Below are 13,311 nucleotides of genomic sequence, written 5' to 3' on the forward strand. Positions count from 1 at the left end.
GCAGTAAGGGCGGCCCATCCAGCAGCAGACGTGAGGGGACAGTACCAGCTCTGGCCCTCTCTGCTGCGCTGTCAATCATCAGCCCAGGATTAGCAGACATCGCGGCAGACTCGCCCGCCGCCAATGCTGACCACATCAGTGAGCCGTCCCCGAGATCGTGCGGGGCCTAGGCCCTGTGCATCCGCCGTCACAACCGGGTGAGCCGACGACGCTGGGGGACTGCAACCCGCTCCGCCCATCCACCGCGGACGAGCCACCAGGAGAAGCAGGCAAGAAGGCGGGGTGGGACAGAGTACACCCCGCACTACGAGAACGCCTCTCGTGCCGACAGCACCGCGACTCCAACCCGGAGCCTCTATGTGCAGCAGCTTGCTGTCCGCAGCCGAGCCGCCGCCCAGCCGGCGCCGCCAGCCACACGCCGCTGAAGTACGAAGTAAGGACATTCCTCCACTACGTCACAGCACGCGGCGGTGCGCTAGCAAGACTGTGCGGCCCGGATCTGGTGTCATCGCTATGAGTCAGCGAGGACTCGGGGAAGGTCGTTGATATCACCAAGCCACCTTGTACTCGGCAGGAATAAAGGTGTTATGAATTAATAATGTTTCTTTGGCATTTCTGACGCTTCTACAGCCATTCCCCAGCATCCTGACGACTGGAGAGGTCACCGCTCGGCCATCCAGTCCACCGTAGGCGACCGGGACCACCGGTGCGCCTACAGTGGCATGAAACTGCCAATTCTTTGTCGATTTTGGAATCATTGCACTAACATCAAATAGCTCGTGAACCTGTGAAGCTTCGCTTCGTTTCCCTTCTCGGAGGTTCACTTCTTTGTGAGGCCTTGCATATGTAATGCTTTCTTCATGCATGGCGTCCACAATACGAGTGGAGACGCTCTCATATCCACAAGACAAAAGAACAAAACCGCAGTAGCTGTACTTCTGACCTAAGATAACATCCTGCCAGGCAAGTGCCATCATGAAACAACGTTATCTTCCGTGAAACTAAACAGAAAGACCGGTGCCGCTGATGGGTGGATGTGACTGCGTCACAGCGCCCTTTACGAACAACGGGACTGATCACCCAGCACCTTGCAGCGCCAGCTAATTGCGCCGCTAAATGCCTGGCACTGAAATGACGTTAGGTTCACCTGATTGCTTCGTATAAAGCATCTGTGATCGTGCTATTGGCACACACCTGAGGGTCGCAGTCCTTGGCCCAGAAGTATGTTTATATGTTTGTCGGAAGCCACTCACCTTCGCCCAGGATAATTCTCCAGACTGCGCAGTAGTGTGACAGGGTCTGTCAACTTTTTATACAGCCTCACAGTTCACATTGAGAACTAAGGAGGCAGTGCAACTGTTTTCAAGCAGCTTGTTATGTGTAACCAGTTCTTACAGCAGCATGTAACAAACATATAAAGTTAACACAATCAGTGACGAAGTTGCTACAAAAGTTTACTGTTATTAACTAACTGTGCCCACAGTAAAAAAAATGATGGACGTAACATTTCTTTAAGATAAGTAACAGACAATACTCTTTCAAAGGCTTCATGATTTCAGGAGCTAATAACAGATGAGCTACTCATTTCCTTTCGAGTCCTTTTGATGAACCAGATTGTAAATTGTACTCTCAAATCCCAAAAAAATATGAAACACACTCTTTTGGTACAATAATGTAACATGAATCCTCTGTTGTTACATGGGTAAGACTTACAAAGCAGTCATCTGCCACAATAGTCGCTACAGATTAAGCGACTCTAAATGAAATAAAGAATATCTTTGGTTATAGTATCCCTGCATACTGTCTGAGATTGTGAGAAGAACATAGTGCAGCATCTGCCTCTACATGTCTACCCCGTAAACTATCGTACGCTGCGCGGTAGAGGGTACCTCGTAACAATAATAGTAACTTTGTTTCCTGTTGCACTGGAAAATTAAGTGAGGGAAACATGATTGCCCAATATGTCTCTTTACAAGTCCCCCAGTCTGCGTCATTTACTCCTTACAGTCCTTGTGAGAGGTTAACGTTGTAGCAGTGTAACAGTTCCGTAGTCTGTAGCAAATAGTTTTTCGCGAAAAGGGCATCGAATTCCTTAAAAGGATTCCCGTCCGAGCTCACAGAGCACTTCCGTAACACTCTAGTACCTATCGCATTCGCGAGGACGACGCTTCAAACCCATGTCCGGCCATCCAGATTTCGTCTTCGTACATCCAGAGTTGAAATGGAGCACAGTGGGACGTCAGCTGGTATAAATTTATTTTAAAGATGAAGAAATTCCTTCAGCTGTATTTAAGGTGTCGATTTTATTTTGGCAACTAGTTTCACGTTGTAACACGTCATCTCCAGGCCCACACACTTGTTGACGTCAATTGCGTGCGGCTGATACTAGAAGTCAGTGGTGAGATATGGACGTGCTCCGTGTGTAAGGTGAAGATGACGTTGTTAAAACGTTGAAACTAGCTGCCAAAATAAAATCGACAACTTAAACACGGCTGGAAGAATTTCTTCATCTTTAATATAAATCCAGATTTAGGTTTTCCGTCGTTTCCTTAAATCGCTCCAGGCAAATGCCGACATGGTTCCTTTGAAAAGGCACGGCTGATTGCCTCCCCCATCATTCCCCTTATGGTAACCAACCAACCACAGAATATCCGTACGAGATTGTGGAATATATTCGTCATTTACATGAATTTTAATGTCTCTCGTCCCATGTCTTCTTCAAACGTTTATGGACCATTTTTCCTTGTGAAGAAAACTGTAACTGGTTTTATGTGCCTGGACGTGCTGCAGCAAAGGCTTATGCCAGAATAATAGGAAGGCAGTACTAACAACATTTTTCCACAAAACGGAGCTCCACCACGTGTTTTCAGACGTTCGTGATTGCGGCAATGCGAAATGCTTCAGCGTTAGATTGGTCGAGCTTCCCATCACGATTCCCCTCTCGTTCATTGGCCTCATGAACATCTGAGTTCTGCGTGACTGCGTCTTATGGCGTCATGTGAAAGACAATGTGTTCATGCCCTCACTTCCACTTAATTTGGAAGAGTTGCTACGAATGTAGTCTAATGCGGGAGCCGATTTCGACCATGACGTAGTGGGATGCGTATTGCAAGACTATCGTACTAACGTTCGCTGCGTCATAAACCTGCCACAAGCACCTGTAATGCGACTTCAATGAGACATTAGGAAAAATACACTCCTGGAAATGGAAAAAAGAACACATTGACACCGGTGTGTCAGACCCACCACACTTGCTCCGGACACTGCGAGAGGGCTGTACAAGCAATGATCATACGCACGGCACAGCGGACACACCAGGAACCGCGGTGTTGGCCGTCGAATGGCGCTAGCTGCGCAGCATTTGTGCACCGCCGCCGTCAGTGTCAGCCAGTTTGCCGTGGCATACGGAGCTCCATCGCAGTCTTTAACACTGGTAGCATGCCGCGACAGCGTGGACGTGAACCGTATGTGCAGTTGACGGACTTTGAGCGAGGGCGTATAGTGGGCATGCGGGAGGCCGGGTGGACGTGCCGCCGAATTGCTCAACACGTGGGGCGTGAGGTCTCCACAGTACATCGATGTTGTCGCCAGTGGTCGGCGGAAGGTGCACGTGCCCGTCGACCTGGGACCGGACCGCAGCGACGCACGGATGCACGCCAAGACCGTAGGATCCTACGCAGTGCCGTAGGGGACCGCACCGCCACTTCCCAGCAAATTAGGGACACTGTTGCTCCTGGGGTATCGGCGAGGACCATTCGCAACCGTCTCCATGAAGCTGGGCTACGGTCCCGCACACCGTTAGGCCGTCTTCCGCTCACGCCCCAACATCGTGCAGCCCGCCTCCAGTGGTGTCGCGACAGGCGTGAATGGAGGGACGAATGGAGACGTGTCGTCTTCAGCGATGAGAGTCGCTACTGCCTTAGTGCCAATGATGGTCGTATGCGTGTTTGGCGCCGTGCAGGTGAGCGCCACAATCAGGACTGCATACGACCGAGGAACACACGGCCAACACCCGGCATCATGGTGTGGGGAGCGATCTCCTACACTGGCCGTACACCACTGGTGATCGTCGAGGGGACACTAAATAGTGCACGGTACATCCAAACCGTCATCGAACCCATCGTTCTACCATTCCTAGACCGGCAAGGGAACTTGCTGTTCCAACAGGACAATGCACGTCCGCATGTATCCCGTGCCACCCAACGTGCTCTAGAAGGTGTAAGTCAACTACCCTGGCCAGCAAGATATCCGGATCTGTCCCCCATTGAGCATGTTTGGGACTGGATGAAGCGTCGTCTCACGCGGTCTGCACGTCCAGCACGAACGCTGGTCCAACTGAGGCGCCAGGTGGAAATGGCATGGCAAGCCGTTCCACAGGACTACATCCAGCACCTCTACGATCGTCTCCATGGGAGAATAGCAGCCTGCATTGCTGCGAAAGGTGGATATACACTGTACTAGTGCCGACATTGTGCATGCTCTGTTGCCTGTGTCTATGTGCCTGTGGTTCTGTCAGTGTGATCATGTGATGTATCTGACCCCAGGAATGTGTCAATAAAGTTTCCCCTTCCTGGGACAATGAATTCACGGTGTTCTTATTTCAATTTCCAGGAGTGTATCATCTACACAATTCCGAAGACAGCTGGGGTAAGCAGGTGCGAAAGCTGTCGCACATTCAGCTTAACATCTCACACATGTAAGCTGATGTCAAGAATAATACATAAAAGAACGGAAAAGAAAACTCAGGGTCCGTTAGACGAGGACCGGTTTGGCTTAAGGAAAGGTTAAGCCGCCAGAGAGGCCGGTGTGACTCTTTTCGCTTGATAATGGAAGCAAGACTGAAGGAAAATCGAGATACGCTGATGCGATTTGTCGATCTAGAGAAGCGTTCGACTTCGTCAAATGCTGGAAGATGAGTGATGTACAGTACGTACAAGAATCAAAAGGGAAGAATAAGATTGGAAGACGAAGAGCTAGGATTGAAAGAGTGTTACACAAGGATGCAGTCTTAAGCTCCTACTCTTCAATCTGTACATCGAAGAAGCAATGACGGCAATGAAAGAAATATTTGAGAGTGGAATTATAATTCACGATGGAAGAATATTAATAATAAAATTTGGCGATAACATTGCTGTCCTCACTGAAAGTGAAGGAGAATTACAGGATCCGCTGAATGGAATGAGCAGTCTAAGGGCTACTGAATATGCGCTTAGAGTAAACTGGAAAGAGACGAAAGTAATGCGATGTGGCAGAAATGACAATAGCGATAAAATAGGCAACAAAATTGGTGCTCCCGAAGGAGACGAAGTTAAGGAAGCGAAATACCCAATGACGAACGAAGAAAAGAGGACATAAGAAGCAGGCAATTGCTCTACCGACTGAGCTACCCAAGCACGACTCACGCCCCGTCCTCACAGTTTTAATTCCGCCAGTACCTCGTCTCCTACCTTCCAAACTTCGCAGAAGCTCTCCTGTGAAACTTGCACAACTAGCACTCCTGGAAGAAAGGATATTGCGGAGACATGGCTTCGCCACAGCCTTGGGGTTGTTTCTAGAATGAAATTTTCACTCTACAGCGGAGTGTGCGCTGATATGAAACTTCCTGGCAGATTAAAACTGTGTGCCGGACCGAGTCTCGAACTCGGGACCTTTGCCTTTCGCGGGCAATTGCGGTAGAGCCAGCTCCTGTGGAGGGTACAGCAGCAACTGAGTTGAGTAGCTGGCGGCAGCTGCGCTCACCTTGCGGCCCTGCGCGTCCTTGTAGACGGCCCAGCGCTGCAGCGCGTCCCTCCAGTAGAGCAGGTGGAAGGACTCGGCGTACTCCTGTCCCTGGCCGTTGCCGAAGCGGCCCTGCGTCTCGGTGGCGGTGATGAGGTGCGGCCGGCCCAGGTCCACCTCGAGGAACTCCTGCACCTCGCTGCTGATCTGCGCCTTCGGGCACCACGCGCCGCCGTTCTTCTCCTGACGGATCCTGCGCCAAACAGATGCGTTATCACACAGCAAGTCTAACCTGTAATTCTATGTAATGCTACGGCTTCGAACTCAATAACCTACCTTAATCAGACCTATGTCCATGTACCAAGTTTCTAGTGGTTCATTTCATATTTTCTAACAAGTGACATTGTAAGACGTCGTAGTCTCCTGACCTTCATTGCTTACTTATTCCGCCCTCACCATCATATTCCGCACATCAAGACGCTTCATTCGAAGCCAAACTCGATAAGATAAAGTCAATGTTGTACGAATTCATGTAAACGATATGCAAATAACTAATAAATCGCAAGTGCGCACCGTGGTTGAAATACTCGAGGCTGGCATACACACATACATTTCATACACGACGGTCACAGGAGCTTTTAGTTCGAGAGAGGCAACCACACGTCAGGAGGCCGGTCCCAACCCATCTACGTCGGCCGGTGGACGCCTGTGGAGTGGACAGCGTTCGCCCGAGGGAAAGGAGGAGCGACCCCGTGTTTGGCTTAAAAGCAAATTCCGCTACAATGCGTGGGAGCGGCCAGCCTACGCATCCTTTACACATAGCACGCAGTTTCAGAGGTTTTCACAGGGAGACAGCAAACGCCAAACGCCGATACTACAGGTTTCCGGATTGGTCGCCTTAAACGAAACGTTATTCTCCCGTTTTAGAACAGCAATGCTGATTGGCAGACGATATTTCTGACGCCTTGGGCTGAAGGAGTAATGGAAGAGACCGAAAGATATACCCCTTTACGTCTGGCGTGGAGAGGTGCCGTTCCGTTGTCGCTCTTGGAGCGAGAACACGTTACGAGAGCGTGCGTGCTCGTACGTGTACTCAAAGAGTGAGGAACAAGTCTCTCCTCAGTACTTCACTGGGAGAGCACCACTGTCGAGAGCGAATCGGAGTGCGACTGTATACTGACTCCTTGTGATTAAGCGTTGTTCACTGTGTTGGCCGACACACTTACTGTGCGGTGTGAACGGACAGAGTTATAGTTAAACGCCTGCGAGCGAATTTTTGAGTGGAATCGCGGTGTACTGGTTATCTGTCCGGTGTACCGTGCCAATAGTTAAGAGTAGGGGCGAATAGGAATCCTCGACTTCATCAAGGCATAGGGAGAGTTTGATCGGCGAAGGTCAATCCAGATAGAACGAGACTTATCTTATTTGTCAGCAGCGAGCGGCGCAGACAGCAGTCATCGCAGCTTACGGTATTGTGCGCTACAGCTATTGCGAACCCCATATTTCCTCCGCAACAGTACACTTCACTGCATTTCACACGCGACAGCCTCGACCATACCTAGCAACATTCTAAAGGATAATTACTCAAGTTGAGTAGGCACGCCTCACAGCCATTCTGTCAAGTCAACAACCATCTTAAATTTTGTATAGAAATTTTATTAGCGAATCCTATCCTTGAGAGGTAACTTCACATTCCGAAAAGAACCAGGATATAACTTGTTCAATTCATAACTAAAAGTGCCATTGTGATTTCTCAGAATTTTTGCAAAATAAATAATAACTTTCGTTAGTTTCACGTTTTTATTACACTAACTAGCACTACTCCAGTACCCAAGTATCCCACTAGTTACGTAAGAAATTTTGTGAATTTGTGTTATTTCCTTGCAGCGGACGACTCCACAAGATATTTATTGCTGAAAGTTTTTCACGCATTTCTCTTTAGTACGTTAGGAGCGTCTGTCTGACTTCTGTAGTAGTGTGGGGGTGGAAATTGCATTTTGCAGGAGCCGCAGGTAGAAGGGTACATCTCAGATTAATCCGTTGCGCAGAATAACAGAATCTCAGAACAACCCCACGACATTGAATGCTTTTTTTTAAAAAAAATGGAGAAAGCTCTACAATGCTTGGCGGGGAGTACTTTGTACTGTTATTGGTGGGTCTGCAGCTCGTGGTCGTGTGGTAGCGTTCTCGCTTCCCACGCCCGGGTTCCCGGGTTCGATTCCCGGCGGGGTCAGGGATTTTCTCTGCCTCGTGATGACTGGGTGTTGTGTGATGTCCTTAGGTTAGTTAGGTTTAAGTAGTTCTAAGTTCTAGGGGACTGATGACCATAGATGTTAAGTCCCATAGTGCTCAGAGCCATTTGAACCATTTGTTATTGGTGGTTTTATAACGTATTGGGAGGCGCATATTCAGCAACAGGAAAACTCCCTGTACGCCTATGTACAGCCCCTAATGTTTAACATCTTAGTCTCATAAGCCATTTTTCTTGTGTCATTAGTCTTCTGACAGGTTTGATGCCACCAGCCCCAAATTCCTATACAGTGCCAACCTCCTTATCTGAGCGTAGCGCTTGCAGCCTAGGTCCTCAATTATCTAGTGGACATATTCCAATCTCTGTCTTCCCCTACACTTCTTGCCCTCTACAGTTCCCCCTCACATACCAAGGAATTTGTTTATCGATGTCGTAAGAGACGACCTATCATGTGGTGCCTTCTTCCTGTCGATGGCATTTTCCACACGTTCCACTCCTCACCCAATCTGTGGTGATCCTCCTTATTTCCAGAACGAAGTTTTCACTCTGCAGCGGAGTGCGCGCTGATACGAAAGGAGAGCTTCTGTGAAGTTTGGAAGGTAGGAGACAAGGAACTGGCGGAAGTAAAGCTGTGCGGAGAGGTCGTGAGTCGTGCTTGGGTAGCCCAGTCGGCAGAGCAGTTATCAAGGTCCCGAGTTCGATTCTCGGTCCGGCACACAGTTTTAATTTGCCAGTAAGTTTCTTAACCTACTTGTTCTTTCCCTCGTCAGTCCATCTGAATGTCAACTGTAGCACAACATCTCAAACGCTTAGATTTTCTTCTTTCCGGTTTTACCATAGTCCATGATTTTTACCTCCCACGCACCATTCACGAATGGAACATGGGAGGGAACGATCAGTTAGTGGTACCACAAGTACCCTCCGCCACACATTTCCAGCTTGCTTGCGGAGCATTGAAGTAGTTCTACATCTACATGCATACTCAGCAAGCCACTGTTCTGTGTATAGTGGAGAGTGCATTGTACCACAACCAATCATTTCCCTTCCTGTTCCACTCGCAAATACAGCGAGGGAGAAACGACTGTCTATATTCCTCCGTAAGACCGTAATTTCTCGTATGTTATGTTCGTGGACCTTGTGCTAAACGTAGGTTGGTGGTAGTAGAATCTTTCTGTAATAAGCTTCAAATGCTGCTTCTCATTTTCTCAATAGCGTTCTTCGAAAAGAGGTCGTCTATCCCCTCAAGGATTCCCATTTGAGTTGACGAAGCATCCCCACAATTCTTTCGTGTTGATCGAACGCACCAGTAAGAAATCAAGAAGCCCGCCTTTGAAGATGTAGGTTTGTCATCCAAACGTTCTTAGAATTTTTTCTTCACATTAAGACCTTTGAAGCTAGCAGACTCATCTAGGCCAGGAACGCCCTCTTTGGCTGTGCTAGTGTGCTTTTTACGCCCTGCTTGCTTCGATCGTGAAGTATTGTTTCACTTCCAAGCCATCATAACTAATTACCTTATTCTATTTGATAGTCATAATTCTGATGTTCAGGTTATTACTAACCTCATTCCTGCTACTCCTCATTACTTCGGTCTTCCTTCCTTTTATTCTGAATCCACAGTGTGTCCTTATTAGACTGTTTGATACCACTCAACAGACGAATGTCGTCAACGAATCTTACCATAGGTATCCATTAACTCCGAACTTAAATCCCACTCTTGAACTTTCTCTTCCGTCATTGTTTCCACGGTGTATCGGTAGAACAGTAGAAGCGAAAACTGCATCCCTGTCTTATACCGTTTCTCAACTGAGCGATTCCTTCTTTGTGTTCCATTATTATTGTTCCCTACTGTTTCTTGCACACACTGTGTGTTACTCGTCATTACCTGCAGTGTACACCTATTTTTACCCTAATTTCGAGCACCATGTACCATTTTACGTTGTAGAACGCTTTTTCCAGGTCGACATAATTATCCCGTGCACGTGTTTTGATTTTTCTTGCTTCAGTTAACAACCTCCATTGCCTCTTTGATGCCTTTATTTATCCTAAAGCCAAACTGATTGTCGTCTGAACAGGTCCTAAATTTGCTCTGATTTGGTCATTTCGTGTGGCATTAATTATTATTTATGTTTTAGTATGTTTACTTCATTTACGTTTTACTATGTTTACTATACCTACTTGACATAGACTCCAAACGTTGGAACGGCAGAGGAAGTCACACTGTCACCTTGTTTGGCGTTTCCTTCACAGACGTACCACAGTTTCCCAGGATCCTTCCAGAAAATCTGAGTCTTCCATTCATCTTTCCTAACACTGATTTTATGTGCTGATCTCATTTCATATCGCTTCTTAGTATTTCCCTTAAATATCTACAGAAATGATGACACTTGCGTCAAATTTTCAACATTAATTTTACAATCGCACATTCCCAGACCCATCTCTCTGCTACAAGTATTCTCTGTATACACACCGTCAGTGTGTTTAAGGGAATCACTTGAAACTGGTAGCGTGACGAAACTCGTCTGCGAGTAAATACACTTGACAGCAGCTGCTGATGTTCCACTGAGACGTTGCTGCTGAAGGCTTGTAAATTATCAGCAGGCACGTTTTCAACCGTTACGCAAATATGGATGAACACAAGAAGGCAAGGGCGCCCATACCACTGGATAAGGTGTGGTGGGGGAGAGGGTGGCAGCGCCCCCCCCCCTCTCAATTAGCTCTCAGGGAAAGGAAAAAAATATAGTGAGGTCAGGCGTTTTTCTTTCAAGAAAGTGGTTTAAAAGTTGTATTACGAGGTTTTTAACAGGACTGGAAGTCGTACTTCCTGTGGCTACGTACAAGCCGCCATTCATCTTCCAGAAAGTTAAAATACTCCATAACCCTAAATCTAGCTGTTCCCTCCCCCCCCCCTCCACCCCCCTTCAAACTGACAAACTGGCGTATGGCCACGCTTGCAGCTAGTTCACAATACTGTTCTGCACAATAAGCCATTACTGATACGTAAGATTCCCGATTCAGCGGACAGAGCACGGCACATGTCACGCTACAAATTAGAATGAGTCAGCAACCATGTGAGAGTACTGCTACCTCTGGTACTATGACGTAGGTTGTCGTACTCCTTACACATAGCTGGTTGAAACTTTCTAATGAGAGGATGCTTTTTTCCTGGCGCGGGCGTTGTCTTGCCGTTTAACGTCAACATTGCCCCAGTGGTAGTGGTCATGGGCAGGTCTGTCATTGGAGAGTTCTCGACTGGGTTCTGTAAGAGGCGGTCGCGTACATCCGCGTCACGCAAAAATTGTCCGAAGAATTTTCTAAAGAGTTCATTATGATTTATAAAGTATTACGTCGGTTCGTATCGTAAAAGTAATTTATGAATCGGTTTATTCGTGGAAACGTACGTGGGACTATTTCTGAAATTTGTGGAAGGAAGAGTATCATAACAAGTTTGTTTGCGTGGCCATCCTCCGCAGCAAGCATAGAAATAATTGTTTTGTAAATATAGCTGCCTTTTCCTGCTGGCACTAAATTTATTTATCCCAGACGCTTTTCGCCTTTTTCTTGTTCTGAGGCATCATCAGTGGGACCTATAACGATACAGTTTTGTTATTTTTAGATTACTGAAGAGTTCACGTCGCGATTTTTTATGTGAGACAGACGAACACGGGAAATTCCGATTTTTACGTGGAAACTGTGACTTTTGAAATAACTAAAACCCGCGTGGCGTGTTGGGACCGAGGACGGAACGTTCAAAGGGATCGAGTTGTGTAATACTGTATTTCAGCAAGCATACTGTCACAGACAATCCGTTTTGTAATCCTTTTACTAACGGTTTCTGTTAGTTGATGTAAGATGACTGTCATGCGCGACTATGATTGTGTGCCGGCCGTAGTGGCCGAGCGGTTCTAGGCGCTACAGTCTGGAACCGCGCGACCGCTACGGTCGCAGGTTCGAATCCTGCCTTGGGCATGGATGTGTGTGATGTCCTTAGATTAGTTAGGTTTAAGCAGTTCTGAGTTCTAGGGGACTGACGACCTTAGAGGTTAAGTCCCATAGTGCTCAGAGCCATTTGAACCATTTTTGTGATTGTGTGTGTCTGCCGAAATTATGGCTTCAGGTTGGCACGAACTTGTCAGTGCGTTGTGTAAAAGGAGTAACAATAAATCGAAGTTTCTCTTAAGAGCTGTCTATCCTTTAATAACCCAGTAACCGGAAACTTGAAAACATTTGTTGCAGTCTCTAGATACTTACAGCGCGACTGCGTCCACTACGGCTTTTACTGTCAAGACACACAGTCCGCTTTCTAACAGGGTATGCGTCCGGACTGCACTGCAGATCAAGAAATTGACGGCAAGATGAGTGCCCCATTTCCTGTAAAGAGAACCCTACAACCGCGCCGTTTCAAGCCGACACAGCTTCCCATATGAATAACTCTAAGATTTTATACCATAACACAGGTTGCGAGAACTTTATCAATACCGGTAGCTTTGAGGATCTTTATGACAATGTTTGTGACTGCAACGTCTCGTTAATTTCAGAAAATTAAAGATGATAAAAGCTTACTAAACGGCGAGTATAGGTAAAGGAGGCTGTCTAATCGAGCTGTGTTGTCGATAGGATGCGGCAAAGGTGATATATGCGACGTCAATGACGTAATCAGTGACTGTGCTACGTTCAAAGCAAGAGATAGAAATATTATAATAAAACTTCAGTCCTTGGCAAGGAATGTGCTGCCAACAATTATGGCTATTTTTCTTTTATTTCCAATTATTAATTTATGCACATTTATAATTTGTGTTTAGTAAATATAGTCTGTTATTTATTATATATCATACTAAAATTAAGTAATTGCCATAAATAGTAACACATAGGTTTCGGTTTTATTTCTTTTTTTAGCAATTTTATACGGTTTGTAAATTATCTATTACAGCAATGCATTTAATTTCTTCTGTGTAATATTTGTAATCTATTTAGCTCTTTTACGTAATATTTCTCGATACTGCTTCACTTTTACTAAATCTACTTTGTACAGGTCTGTGCCTAGAGAGCGGTAGTCAGTTTTATCTCCTACGAACGTTACGTCCATGGGATGATAACTGGTAAATATGTTGCCCTATACGACGAGATCCCTGGCTGGATAAGGAGACTGAAGCCTGGCGAATTCTCCTCTGCTCTCTAGCCTGCAGACCGGACCTGTACAAATGGTGTTCAGAAACGGCTGCAGCCAGTCGCCTTTCACGACGGTACAAGTTTTAATTTCTCGTTATAGGTTTCAAGTAGCCTAGCGACTTGTCACCAGACACTACATTTCCTGGCAACTATTCATACCACTGTGGTGGTCGTTG

General features: G+C 46.8%; 1 protein-coding gene across 1 annotated transcript in view; it reads right to left on the reverse strand.

Annotated features, from left to right (window-relative positions):
* Positions 1-13,311, reverse strand: part of LOC124795537 — a 318,628-nt gene that overhangs the window by 221,525 nt on the left and 83,792 nt on the right. The window contains exon 3 of the mRNA XM_047259608.1: positions 5,740-5,971. Within this exon, the coding sequence (XP_047115564.1) occupies positions 5,740-5,971 (232 nt within the window). The remainder of the gene's footprint in view (positions 1-5,739; positions 5,972-13,311) is intronic.

This window comes from Schistocerca piceifrons, chromosome 4 (genome assembly GCF_021461385.2).
Source record: "Schistocerca piceifrons isolate TAMUIC-IGC-003096 chromosome 4, iqSchPice1.1, whole genome shotgun sequence".
Lineage (NCBI taxonomy): Eukaryota > Metazoa > Arthropoda > Insecta > Orthoptera > Acrididae > Schistocerca > Schistocerca piceifrons.